We start from the raw sequence: 14,893 nt of genomic DNA on the forward strand, positions 1-14,893 counted from the left end.
CTTACTGAGATGTAATATTACAATGAGTCATCATGGAAAGCTGAACCACTGCAATTTTTGTTGTGGCCCATCGTGTCTTGAGGTTAGTTTCCCACTTCAATCTGTTCATATTGCTTTCTGCAGATACGCCTTGAATTCAAATGAAGAATTGGATTGGGGTTTTGTAGTTTTTGTACAAACCATCCAGTGTGCATTTGTTTCTTTCCCCCTGGCAGTTAATCTACTCAACCATTCTAGTTAGCCCCTTCCACCCCTCTCCCATCTGTCACTCCATCACTGCAGTATGCTGTAAACAGTTTAAACCACTGTTTTATAATGCTGATTACATTGCAAATACAAGCTGGTGTTCATGTATTTCTGCACATTTTATTCCATATCCATTCTATAATCTCTAACATATATAATTCTTTATATTTGCTGAATGTTGTTTTGTTGTGTGTCATGCCAACACACCACAGCAAATCCGTAATACGTGTAAATGTATATGGCGAATAAAGTTGATCCTTGATCCTTATCTCAGGGTTGTGAAGCTGGCTGTGAGATTTAGTATAAAATGTGAGTGTTTAGCATGAAGAGATATTTTAGTCTATTAAAAACCAACAAATATAATACTGAATAACAAGTTGTATGTTTTTTTGCACTCTTTAAATGGATTACAATTTGGTGAGTAAAATGCTTTGTATTTAAACCTAGGAAAAGTACACTAAATATTATAGTTGCCATCTACATACACATTTCAATTGTGTACATTTAACTATTCTTTACCTTATCTAGGATCTGATAATAATGGTCGTGTAGGCCCCAGAAGTACCAGGCACAGCAATCCAGAAGAACATGCTATCTACTATTTCAATACCTTTTCTAAAGATCTACTCATTCAGGTACCTATTTTGTTCCAACCCTTGAAGGATCTGTACAGTGCTTTTCAGATCCCTTTACAACAGCTGACTGACTAGTCAGGATGAATTGGTGACTTCCAAATAATTATCGTCAGAAGATTATATTCCGAGACTGCTTCCCAAATCAGTACATTACTCATCTAATAACGAAGGACGTGATGGGTGTCATGTAGGGCATTCATAACTGAAACTGAGAGAGCAGTGAAGAATAGTGACTAGAATCTAACTAGGTTTATGCCGAAAGTATGTAAAGGAAAAGACTTGCCAAAAGTTAGGGTGCCAAAGTGGAATTTATCAAAATCAGCAATGGATGATGTAGGGCGGCACAGTAGTGTAGTGGCTCGCACACTGCTTTACAATAGAGCCGATCCAGGTTCAATTCCCGCTGATGCCTGTAGGGAGTCTATACAGTCTCCCTATGATCAGATAGGGTTCCTGCAGGTGCTCCGGGTTCCTCCCACAGTCCAAAGGCTTGCCGACTGGTAGGTTAATTAGTCACTGTAAATTGTCCTGTGTAGGATTAAATCAGGGGATTGCTGGGTGCACATCTTGAAGAGCTGGAATGGCCTGTTCCATGCTGTATGTCAATAAAATAAATAAATTAAACTATTTTAAATTTTCAGTACATAACATACAGGATTAAAGTAAGTCCTGCAAAGTGTGCACCAAATACTGGAGTTCTGTAGATGTATAGAAACACTTGATTTAAAAAAAAAAGGCATTTCATGATGATGTAAATATGTGGAGTCAAGGTAAATGTGGGAGCACACTTCAAATGCAATAATTGTAAATGGATTATTTAAGAGATTAAGATTAAAAGAGAGGATAATAGCAAAATGTTCTTAAAGTGAAATGCTTTTTCTGTGTGATAATTGTTGCCTCTTTGTGCTGACATGGGGGGTGGAGGATGGGTGACTTCCACTCCAGTTCAGCGGGTTTTGAGGCATCCAACAGAGATCCCGCCGTAGTTGTGGTGGATGATTGGATTGGGAAGTGGTATGCTCCTTCGTCCACTTTCACTAAGATTGGACTGTACGTGCTGCCAAAGAATGGTCTCGAGGTCCTCCCTGCCAGCCTGAATGCTGCTTCTCCATTAATGGGAATGTTGCTGCAAGAAGTACAAGTTGGCGAGTGGATGGTCTCAAACAGTATCTGTGTTGGGTGTCATGCAAGTGATTGTACTGTATGTCAGAGATGACTGAATGTAATTAAGTTCTTGATGTTGGAAGTAATAGCCTGAGAGTTGTGCTGGTGCTTATCCTGCCAGTGAGGTTAGATGATGCTGTAACATGAGGAGCTCTATAGGTAGTCCATGTGTCTTCGGCATACGGGAGAGCAGGGATCATTGCTGCCTGGTGGACCACGAGCTTTGTGCTTTGTCTTGGATTTTATCCTTGGAAAATGTACATTCAAAAGTACCATTTGTGCACTGATGCTTAAAGACTGTTGGGATGATCTTTGTTCTGGAGATCCAGTGAGTAACTTGGTGGAGGTGAGGTAGAACAGTGTGGCAAGAGGTTGCAGAATGATACAGGACATAGACCTGTTGTCTTTGAGCTCCAGCATCTGGATTCAGTCCTGACCTCTGCTGGTGTCTATCGGTAGAGTTTACATGATGACATTTTATAAATAGGCTTCAGCAGTAGAGGTGTTTTTGGAACCACACCTTGGGAAAGATTACAGACTGTAAGACAGGATCATGAGTTTCAATGTCCTGGGACAAGAAAAACTAGATCTTGAAAAAATTAGGTGCTTTCACCTTGGAATAGAAGAGGTTAAGTGAGTCAGTGGATGTTTCCAAGATTGTATTTTGTGAAGAAGGTAAAGATAAAATAAATGCTTCTTCTTGCTTATTCTTCTTCCATATAACCTTGTCTTACAAAAAACAAGCTGTTGGTATGGTTGATATTGCTGTGTTTTCACAGATCACATGGGAATATTGGGAATCCCCCATGTCTTTTAAATACAGACATAGACAGGAAAATTAATCCAAGAGTACACTATCACTATAGGCATGAACTTTTTAAGTTTTGATTTATGGGACATCTGTCCACAAAAGTTGTAGGATGAGAATAAATGAAGTGCTTTGGGAAAAGTCTGACGTATAAGAGGAAATTGAACTGAATGTTACAGGTGGATGGAGAGAAAATATTATTGTCATTGCTACCTAAAGTAACTCAATTTAGGTTTATATTAAGCTGCACTATCCAATTTTTTTGCATTAATGTTTGAGTATATTTAGGACTTACAGGCATTCATACAAATCTAATAAATATTTTTGCTTCAGTAAAATAAAATATATTTTAAAAATTACATAACCTGGAAATTTCAGAATCAGAATCAGGTTTATTATCAGCAGAATGTGACATGAAATTTGCAGCAGCAGTTCAATGCAATACATAATCATGCACAGAGAGAGAGAGAGAGAGAGAGAGAGAGAGAGAATAAATAAAATAAAATAAAACATAAATAAACAAGTAAATCAATTATGTATATTGAATAAACGATTAAAAATGTGCAAAAACAGAAATACTGTATATTAAAAAAATGAGGTAGTGTCCAAAGATACAATGTTCATTTAGGAATCGGATGGCAGAGGGGAAGAAGCTGTTCCTGAATCGCTGAGTGTGTGTCTTCAGGCTTCTGTATCTCCTTCCTGATGGTAACGGTGAGAAAAGGGCATGCATGCCCTGGTTGCTGAACCATATGTTGTCAGTTGAAGCTCCTGTTTTCCCCTCCTGAGGTCTGGACTAAGTATAAGAGCTGAAACGTCATGATTCAGCTGTATAGTCAAGTCAAGGCAACTTTTATTGTCATTTCGACCATAACTGCTGGTACAGTGCATAGTAAAAGTGAGACAACGTTTTTCAGAACCATGGTTTACATGACACAGTACAAAAAACTAGACTGAACTACGTAATAAAAAAACCCAACAACAACACAGAGAAAGCTACACTAGACTACAGACCTACCCAGGACTGTATAAAGTGCACAAAACAGTGCAGGCATTACAATAAATAATAAACAGGACAGTAGGGCAAGGTGTCAGTCCAGGCTTCGGGTATTGAGGAGTCTGATAGCTTGGGGGAAGAAACTGTTTCATAGTCTGGTCGTGAGAGCCCGAATGCTTTGGAGCCTTTTTCCAGACGGCAGGAGGGAGAAGAGAAGAGAAGAGGGGTGCATGGCGTCCTTCATAATGCTGTTTCCTTTGCGGATGCAGCGTGTAGTATAAATGTCCGTGATGGCAGGAAGAGAGACCCTGATGGTCTTCTCAGCTGACCTCACTATCCACTGCAGGGTCTTGCGATCCGAGGTGTTGCATTTTCCGAACCAGGCAGTGATGCAGCTGCTCAGGATGTTAGTGATTGGAAAATCTGAGGGGATCCTTCATTAAATGTACCAACATGCATATATTTGAATTTATCAAATGGAAAACAAGGTTATGGTAATCTTCTAGCTCGGAAATAACTGTAGAAGTTTAAAGTTTGAAATCTGAATGGTACTTGCTTGGTCAAGACTGAAAGAACAGATATAAATGTTACTTTGTAAAACTTGTTTTTGTTAACTGTCTGATTTGTAGCTTTATATGGAAGGTTTGTATGCTGTGATTTTCCTTGTTGAGTCAATTAACCTGGTTGTTTCACCCACATTAATTTCCCTTCTCCCACCTTGATTTTAGGCCATGGTAGGAATTTTGCAAGGGAAAGGATGTGGAGAGGAAGAACGGACAACTTTGCACGATCTGAAACCTTTTCGCATACTCATTAGTCTCCTGGATAAACCGGAACTAGGTATTGTATTATGGACTGAAATAACTTCCAGTGGGAGGAGGGTGGTCAGGGATAGGTAGAGGTTGTCTGCATGGACCTTTGTAAGGTGCTTGACAAAGTTCCGTATGATAGGCTGATCTGGAAGATGAGGTCACATGAGGTCCAGGGTGAGCTGGACACAGAAATGGCCTGGTTCAAGGAATCAGGGTGGTATGGGAAGGTTGCTTCTCAGATTAGAAGCCCATGATCGTTGCTGTGCTGCAGGGATCTGTGCTGTTATTTGTCATTTATATTAGTGCTCTGGATAGAAATGTAGGTGGCATTATTAGTAAGTTTGTGGATGACACCATCATCGGTGGTATATGGTTGTTTGAAGCTGGGCAAGTGGGCCTTGGAATGGCAGGGGGAATTTAATTCAGAGAAGGTTGAAGTGATGCACTTTGGGATGTTAAACCAGGGCAGGACATACACAATCAATAACGAGTTCTCAGTGAATGTTGTAGAACAGAGAGACCTAGGGGAACAAGTTGCAACACAGGTAGACAAGGTATGGATGGCTTCAGGGGATAGCACACTAAGTACAAGAGTTGGGACATTGTGTTTTGACTGTATTGGATGTTAGTGAGATTGTGTGTGGAATATTTTGCACATTCCTGGTTACCATGTTGTTGGAAGGATGTGATTAATCCAGAGAGGGTATAGAGAAATTCCACAAGTATACCAGGATTGGGGGTCTTGAGTTATGAGGAGAGACTGAATAAGCTAGGACTGTTTTTATTTGGAGTGAAGGAGGCTAGAAATAGGTAGATACTTTATTGATTCCAAAGGAAGTTATAATGTCACAATAGGATTACAAGTGCACAGATTTACAAATATTAGAAGACTCACAAAAGTTCATAAAATCATGAGGAGCATAGATAACCTGTATGGTCACAGTTGTTTTTCCAAATTAGAGAAGTCAAAAACTCAAGGGCATAGATTAATGGTGAAAGAGGAAAGGTTTAAAGGGGACTTAAAGGGCAAATTTTTAAAGGCACTTAAAGGCGGCTGAGTACTATGTATGGAATGAGCTACCAAAGAAGTGGTTGAGACAGGTACAGCATCACAATTTAGAGGACGTGAACAGGTTCATTGATAGAAAAGGTTTAGATTAGTACAATACAGGTTAAAACACAGGCAAATGGGACTAGCTCAGAAAGGCACTTTGGTTGATATGGAAGTGTCAGGACTAAGGGCCTGTTTCTGTATTGTATAACTTTAGGGTTAACAGAACGAAAACTTAATTCCTTTGTGTTTGTGCACTTGTGGTCCTCTTGACCAACAAGCAGGACTGTGAAAATACTAAGCTTCTTAAGGCAGCAGCTCCCATGACCCCTTGTGTGCCAGGCTTCCTGACCCGAACTCAGGTTTAGTCAGGCTCCTGGATGCCACGTGAGAGCCTTGTCCCACTTAATGGCATGACCCACAACCCAATCCCCTGCAGTGGACTGTGGGAGTGGTTGTGTGATCACCAGGCTGGGGTGGATCACACCTTTTTTTTGCACGGTGTTGGAGAAAGCATCATATTTGAGAGCTTGAAGAAATTAGATGCGCTTCTATCAGCTTTCAGCGTTCATTTTCCCTCTGAGTAAATACTGTGCAGTAGCTTGTGACTCTGCACCATCTTTTTCATCTTTTACCCTGCATGACGTGAGTAATTCAGCTTTCTGCCCCTGCCCATGTGAATCAGCTCCATGTAAGTGAGCTTTGATTGCTAGCCACCACAAATACTGCTTTACTGGACAATGTGAATTAGTGGCTTGAAGTAATTTGTCCTTGACCCCATTTACGTAAGTTTTTGAAACAACGCAAACATAATGAAGAATTCAGTTACAGTTTAATCATTACTAACCCACATCCTGCTAGGTTGTAATACAGTAAGTTAATGAACTGCTCTGCAACTTGCGTTGTTTAGGAGTATATTGCACTACTCGGTTCACTTGTCTTCAGGAATAGTTTGAAATTTTGTCGTTGCTAATGTTGCTATGAACTCTTTGTCTACTCTGTACTTTTAGAGTTGATTCTGTCATTGCAGGGCCAGCAATCCTGGAAGACGTACTTATAGAGGTTTTCAGAACATTACATTCACAATGCAAAGCCGAACTGAACCTGAAGACACAACCTTCCTACAGCAAAGACCAGACTCAGTTAAGCAGGTATAATACCTTATATGGCACCCCCTCTCCTTCACCATTTCCCACCTCCCTTTCCCTCTCTCACCTTATTTCCTTGCCTCCCTCTGGTGCTCCTCCCACCCCTTTTCTTTCTTCCATGGCCTTCTGTCTTCTCCTGTTAGACTCCTCCTTCTCCAGCCCTGTATCTCTTTCAGCAATCTACTCTCTACTTCATCCCTCCTGGTTTTGCCTATCATCTTATGGTCTCACTCCCCAATTCCCCAATTCCCCCCCCCCCCCCCACCTTTTAAATCTTCTCCTCATCTTTTTTTCTCCGGTCCTGCTGAAGGGTCTTGGCCCGGAATGTCGATTGTACTCTTCCATAGGTGCTGCCTGGCCTCCAGCATTTTGTGTGTGTTGCTTGGATTTTCAACATCTGCATATTTTCTCTTGTTTGCTATAATACTTTAATTGGGTTTCTTACAACCTTCTTGAAGGAGCTGTGACTATTTCTAATCCTCTGGCATCATTTCACCTGGAATCAAATTGTGAAAAAACTGCAGAGGCTATAAATAGGGCAGCACTCAGAGAAAGAAATAGAACCAGTGTTCCAGGGCAGAACAGAGAAGGGCTGTGGAATATTGGTGTTTGACATGCTCAGCAGTGTTCCCTCTAATCTGTAATGACCAATATGTCCAAAAATCTTGTGCTGTGCTACGTGTTTGCCCAGTGACAACATGTACGCACTGAATTTTTAAGTTGAAGTAAACCTGAAGCTATTCTAAGGATAATAAGGCATTCTGCTTTAAACAAACTAGCAGATCTTTTGCACTTCGCGCCCTTTGCTTCTTTGGAATTCGACATAGTGAATCACTAATTTTTTCAATAAAAGTATAAATAAGCCAGTTCTAAGACCTACAGACAAACTCTACATTGTCAACACCGCCTGCATTAGAAACCGGAAAAGGAAGTGTGATTGTGTACAAATGTGAAATATGTTTAACCTGCCAACTTTTTGTGCACAGCTGAAATTCCTTTGTGCACTGGTAGCAAAAGATGTGTGTGTGCACACAGCTTAGAGGGAACATCGATGCTCAGTGTTTCCAGCATGATAGACTTCTGACTTTATTTACTTCACTTGGAAACGATGAAAACGATTATATTATCAGGGGTTGAATACAGTGAAGTAATTACCGTTTGTATATCCTGCATGCTTTAAAGTAAACAGAGTAAAAGTGTTCAAAAATCAAAGTAAATTTGTTACCAAAATAATTATATGTCACCATATGCTACTCTTGAGTTTCATTTTCTTGCAGGCATTCTCAGTACTTTGATAATAAATATACTTTGAGCTAGTTGTCTGTTAAGAAAATAAGCTAAATTCATCAATGCAGTGGGTAAGGTGGACAATACATTTTAAAAGGAACGTCTTAATTCTGAGCCTATGTTCACACATTTGCCATTTGTACAAGCTTGTATTTTAAATGCTTGGGTCAAAAATTGAATTGAGGGTAGCCAGCTAGTTTCTGTGCTAACATGTGACTAAGTATCTGAGCTTCATCGGCCGGTGTGTAGTGGCATCAGCACCACACTTTGAGGGGAATGGCCCTGGGTTCGAATCTGGCCAGCTCCTTGCACGCTTTCCATCTGTGCTGGGTTGAGTGTCGAGCTAGCTAAACTTGACCTCGTAAAAGCAGACAAATGCTAAGTTATGTCTGAGTCTTTTTGAAGAGGTGGTGAAGGTAGACCTGTCAGTGAGGTGTTTGACAAGATTTCTCATGGAAGGCTCATCCAGAAGATTGAGGTGACTTGGCCATTTAGATTCAGAATTGACGTGCCCAGAGGAGACAGAAGGATCATCTGAAGGGCTGATAGTGGAGAGGTAAAGGAGCAGCACACGGGAAACGGAGTGATCGTTGGGAAGGGGAAAGGAGTTAAACAGCCAGTGCAGACTACCCCTGTGGCCAAACCCTCAACAACAGGTATACCACTTTGGATACTATTCGGGGGAGGGGGGGATGATGTAACAAGGAAAGTCTCAGTGGTCGGGTCTCTGACACAGAGTATGGCTCTGTGACTTGAAAGGGAAGTGGGAGAAGAGATGCACTGTGGTGATAGGGGATTCAGTAGTTATGAGAACGGATAGGAGGTTCCGTGGATGAGAACGAGATTCCCGGATGTTATGTTGCCTCCCAGATGCCAGGGTCCAGGACATCTCAGATTGAGGGTGAACAGCCAGAGGTCGTGGTCTACATTACCATTGAATGAGTAGGACAAGTGACAAGGTTTATATAGGCAGCTCAGGGAGTTAGGTACTAAGTTAAAGGGCAGAACCTCCAGGATTGTGATCTCAGGATTGCTAACCGCGCCACGTGCTAGAGAGGCTCGAAGATTATACAGTTTAATATATAGATAGATACTTTATTGGTTCCAAAGGAAATTACAGTGTCATAGTAGCATTACAAGTCTAACAGGAGGGGGTCATCACTTCCCCGGCTGTAAGTTGACTCATTATAGAGCCTGATAGCTGAGGGTAAGAATGACCTCGTATAGCACTCTCTGGAGCAGCAAAATTGTCAGTCTATTATTAGAAGTGCTTCTCTGTTCAGCCAAGGCAGCATGCAGAAGGTGAGAAACATCGTCCAGAATTGTCAGGATTTTCTGTAGGATCCTTTGTTCTACCACAGCCTCCATTGTGTCCAGTTTGACTCCTATAACAGAGCCAGCCTTTCTAATCAGTTTATCGAGCCTGTTGGCATCACCTGTGTTGATGCCATTGCCCCAGCACATCACCACACAGAAGATTGTACTGGTGACAACAGACTGGTAGAACAAGGTATTAGTGTAGGAAGGAATGTGTAAGATTTTTCAATTATTGGGGTCTCTTCCAGGGAAGGTGGGAGCAATACAGAAGAGACAATTTGCACCTGAATTGGAGGGGGCTAGTATCCTAGAGGGAAGGTTTTTTAATGCTGCACAGCGGGGTTTAAACTGGAGTTGCAGGGGGTTGGGAACCAAAGTGCCAGAACAGTTCATGGAGAGGTCGTGAAGGCAGTTGTTGGTAAGACAGTGTGGATTGACACCTGGAATTATAGCGCTGTAGACTTGGAATATTGAGCTGCTAGTCCTGCCCCTCCTGCAACCAATATTCCATTGTTTTAGATACAACAGAACAGGAGGGATTAGAGGAGGAAGAGTGATGTTACTAGTCAGCAAAATGTCACGGCAGTGCTCCACCAGGACCAGTGCTCCACCAGTGCTCCTGGTTCTCCACCAGGAGAACTCGACTAGTGAGGTGTTAAGGGTGGAACTGAGAAATAAATAAGGTATGACCACGTTAATGAGCCTATATTACAACAGTCATAGGGATTTAGAGAAACACATTTGTAAAGAGATCGCAGATTGTTACAAGAAAAATAAGGTTGTTATAGTATGTAATTTTAATTTGGGAATCCCATACTGTAAAAGGACTAGATGGATCAGCCGAATAAACTCTTCTCAGGCTTCTAGCCGGGTACAAGTATCAATTTTAACCAATGTTTGATGACAGACTCTGACAGCTTCATCAGGGATGATGCCTGGGTGTATCTAGTCTGGTGGCATTGAAACTCCTGTCGTTTGTCCCTCTTGATTGGTTTTAGTCCTCATCCAATCAGGTTTCCATGTCCCATTTGATTATAATTGAATTTAAGTACTTAGAGCGACACCTTCATCTTTGTTAAAATTCTTGTCCACTAGTTTTATTTCAGACTTTTCCTTCACTAGGCGGTCCCAAAAGCCATTGGCATAGTACAGTAGTTTTGTGCCTTTGAAGTCAATCCCATGGCCACTGTGAATACAATGTTCTGCTACCACCGATTTCTCTGGGCAGTCTAAATGGATATACCTCCTGTGCTCCTTGATGTGGGTTTCCACCATGTGTCCCACCTGCTCTGTGTTCCCAGGGAATCCTGTAAGTGCTAGCTGTCCTGCATCCCAGATCATCTCTGACCCACATCAGCTGTGATTTGAGCTTCCATAGGTAAATATGCAGAGAGATAGTTTTGATCCCTGGGTTGAGATGCTAAATTGGCAAAAGGCTAATCAAAAATGATCTGGTGAGTGTGGATTGGAACAGGCTGTTTTTTGGCAAAGGTGTATTTGGAAAGTGGGAGGCCTTCAAAAATGAAATTCTGAGAGTACAAAGCTTGTATGTGTCTGCCACAATAAAAGGTAAAGATAACAAGTGTAGGGAACATTGGCTATCAAGAGATATTGAGGCCCAGGTTAAGTGAAAAAAGGAGGTGCATAGCAGGTACAATTAGGTACAAATGAGGTGCTTATGGAGTACAAGAAATGCAAGAGAACACTTAAGAAAGACATCAGGAAGGCTAAAAGAAGACATGAAGTTGCTCTAGCAGACAAAGTGAAGGAGAACAAGAGGATTACAAGGGACCTGGAAGACTAGAATGGTAATCCATGTAAGGAACCAAAACAAGAGGTGGAGATCTTAAATGAATTCTTTACATTTCTATTTACTGAGGAGACGGATACTGAGTCTGCATGGAGATTGGTCACCGGTGGAGTGCCTCAGGGATCTGTTCTGAGACCCTTAATCTTTGTGATTATTATAAATGACCTGGATGAGGAAGTGGAGGGATGGGTTAGTGAGTTTGCTGATGACACAAAGGTTGGGGGGTGTTGTGGATAGTATGGAGGGATGTCAGAGGTTACAGCGGGACATTGATAGGATGTAAAACTGGGCTGTGAAGTGGCAGGTGGAGTTCAACCCAGGTAAGTGTGAAGCGGTTCATTTTGGTAGGTTAAATATGATGGCAGAATATAGTATTAATGCTAAGACTCTTGGCAGTGTGGAGGATCAGAGGGATCTTGGGGTCCGAGTCCGTAGGACGCTCAAAGCAGCTGCACAGGTTGACTGTGTGGTTAAGAAGGTGTATGGTGTATTGGCCTTCATTAATCGTGGAATTGAGTTTAGGAGCCGAGAGGTAATTTTGCAGCTGTATAGGACCCTGGTCAGACCCCACTTGGAGTACTGTGCTCAGTTCTGGTCACCTCACTACAGGAAAGATGTGGAAGCCATAGAAAGGGTGCAGAGGAGATTTACAAGGATATTGCTTGGATTGGGAAGCATGTCTTATAAGAATAGGTGAGTGAACTCGGCCTTTTCTCCTTGGAGCAGTGGAAGATGAGAGGTGACCTGATAGAGGTGTATAAGATGATGAAAGGCATTGATCGTGTGGATAGTCAGAGGCTTTTTCCCAGGGCTGAAATGGTTGCCACAAGAGGACACAGGTTTAAAGTGCTGGGGAGTAGGTACAGAGGAGATGTCAGGGGTAAGTTTTTTTACTCAGAGAGTGGTGAGTACGTGGAATGGGCTGCCGGCAACAGTGGTGGAGGCAGATGTGATGGGGTCTTTTAAGAGACTTTTGGATAGGTACATGGAGCTTAGAAAAGTAGAGGGCTATGGGTAAACCTAGTAATTTCTAAGGTAGGGACATGTTCGGCACAGCTTTGTGGGCCGAAGGGCCTGTATTGTGGTGTAGGTTTTCTATGTTTCTATAGAAATGTGGCAAAGCAGTGTCATCTTCATGGATCCTGTGCAGATTACAGAGGAGGAGGTGTTTGCTACCCTGAGGCAAATCAAGGTGAATAAATCCCCATGGTCTGACAAGGTGTTCTCTTGGACCTTACAGGAGGCAAGTGCAGAAATTGCTGGGGTCCTAGCAGAGATATTTAAAACATCCTTAGCAACAGGTGTACCAGAGGACTGGAGATGGCTCATGTTGTTCTGCTGTTTAAAAAAGGCTCCAAACATAAACCAGGAAATTATAGGCTGGTGAGACTGACATCAGTTATGGGAAAGTTATTAGGAGGTATTCTAAGGGGCCAGATATATAAATATTTGGAATGACGTGGACTGATTAAGGATGGTCAGCATGGCCTTGTGCATGGTCAGTCATAACTAAACAATCTTATAGAGTTTTTCAAGGAAGAAACCAGGAAAGTGGATGAAGGCAAGGCAGTAGATGTTGTGTACATGGACTTTAGTAAGGCCTTTGACACGGTACCGCATGGGAGGCTGGTCAAGAGGTTCAGTCACTCAGCATTCAGGATGAGGTAGTAAACTGGATTAGACATTGGCTTTGTGGGAGAAGCCAGAGAGTGGTACTAGAGCGTTACCTCTCTGACTGGAGGCCTGGGACTAGTGGAGTGCCACAGGGGCCGCTGCTGGGTCCTTTGTGGCTTGTCATCTATATCAATGATCTGAATGTTAATGTGGTTAACTGAATCAGCAGATTTGTGGAGTGCGCTAAGATTGGAGGTGTAGTGGACAGCGATGAAAGCTATCATGGCTTGTAGAGGGATCTGCAACAGCTGGGAAAATGGGCTGAAAAATGATAGATGAAATTTAATGCAGACAAGTGTGAGGTGTTGCATTTTGGGAAGACCAACCAGGGTAGGTCTTATACAGTGAATGGTTAGGCACTGAGGAGTGCGGTAGAGCAAAGGATCTGGAAATACACATCTATAGGTAATTGAAAGTAGCATCACAGGTAGATAGGGCCATTACTCAAAGTATTGAGTACAGGAGATGGGATGTTAGGCAAAATTGTACATTGGTGAGGCCTAATTTAGAGTATTTTGGGCAATTTTGGTCACCTATCCACAGGAAAGATATAAACAACGTTGGAAGAGTACAGGGAAAATTTACAAGGATGTTGCTGAGTCTGAAGGACTTGAGTTATGGGATTGAATAGATTAGGACTATATTCTGTAGAACGTAGAAGAATGAGAGGAGATTTAATAGTGGTATACAAAATATATAAATTTACAGGGGTATTGATAGGGTAAATGCAAGCATGCTCTTTCCACCGAGGTTGAGTAGGACTACAACCAGAGGTCATGGGTTAAGGGTGAAGGGTGAGATGTTTGAGGGGAACACGAGGAGAAACTTCTCCATACAGAGAGTCATGAGTGTGTTGAATGAGCTGACAAGCACAAGCTCAGTTCCAGTGTTTTAGAGAGCTTTGGATAGGTAGAGTGCATGATAATAGGGATATGGAGGGCTGTGGTCCTGGTGCACGTTGATGTGAGTAGGCAGTTTAAATGTTTTCAGTATGGACTAGATGGACAGCAGTGATCCATAGTGAGAATCTGTTGTTTATGATATATCCATACAGTACTGTGCACATATATAGCTAGTGTGCCTGAGACTTCTGCACAGTACTATATTTGTCAACGTGGAGTGGAGAGTGAACCTGTAAATCTGTTGGGAATGGCAAGGGTGGAGTGCCATGGGAAGGGTGTGGGGCAGGGGTTGGCAGCAGTGTAGACACACCCAGGCTTAAGACACCAGGCAAGGTCATTTGATTCCAAACGGTTGGTTTATTGACCATTACAGACTGTTTCTCTGGTGCTTCCCACTCCCTCTTCTCTCCCTCTCCTCTCCCTCTCCACTCTCTGTCCCCGTTTCTCTCTCAGTCCCCAATTGAGACCCACAGCAGAATCAGGTTTGTCATCACTCACATATCTCATAAATTTTTTTTTTACGGCAGCAGTATAGTGCAATACATAAAATTACTACAGTATTGTGCGAAAGTCTTGGGTAGCCGAGCTATATTTGTGTACCTAGAGTTGAATGAAAACGCGGCTGGGTTGGTTAGTATGTTTGCAGATGTTTGGTGGTGTTGTGGATAGCACAGAAAACTGGCAAAGGATATAGTGAGATGTAGATCAGTTGCAGAAAAGGCAAATGGAGTTTAATCTGGCTAAATGTGAGGTTTTGCACTTGGGAGATCCAGTTTAAGGAGACAATCCATTGGTACTGGCAAAACCCTTAAGGATATTCAATGTATAGAGGGATCTTGGGGTCCAAGTCCATTAAGTTCCCTGAACGTTGCTATACACATTAACAGGGTGGTAATGCATGTGTATGGCATGCTTGCCTCTGTTAGTGCGGGAGTCGGGAAATTTTGTTGCAGCTTTTTAAAAGCTTTGGTTAGGATGCATCTGGATTATTGCATTCATTTCTGCTTACCCCATTATAGTAGGCTTGGGAAAGGGGAGAGAA

The 14,893-nt window shown here is 42.2% G+C and overlaps 1 protein-coding gene across 3 annotated transcripts in view; it reads left to right on the forward strand.

Annotated features, from left to right (window-relative positions):
• The window catches only part of dop1a (DOP1 leucine zipper like protein A), a 192,528-nt gene that overhangs the window by 57,573 nt on the left and 120,062 nt on the right, over positions 1-14,893 (forward strand). For all 3 annotated transcript variants that reach the window (XM_059986598.1, XM_059986596.1, XM_059986597.1), the window contains exons 9-11: positions 775-881; positions 4,579-4,690; positions 6,744-6,864. In XM_059986598.1, the coding sequence (XP_059842581.1) occupies positions 775-881; positions 4,579-4,690; positions 6,744-6,864 (340 nt within the window). The remainder of the gene's footprint in view (positions 1-774; positions 882-4,578; positions 4,691-6,743; positions 6,865-14,893) is intronic.

Source organism: Hypanus sabinus, chromosome 12, assembly GCF_030144855.1.
Source record: "Hypanus sabinus isolate sHypSab1 chromosome 12, sHypSab1.hap1, whole genome shotgun sequence".
Lineage (NCBI taxonomy): Eukaryota > Metazoa > Chordata > Chondrichthyes > Myliobatiformes > Dasyatidae > Hypanus > Hypanus sabinus.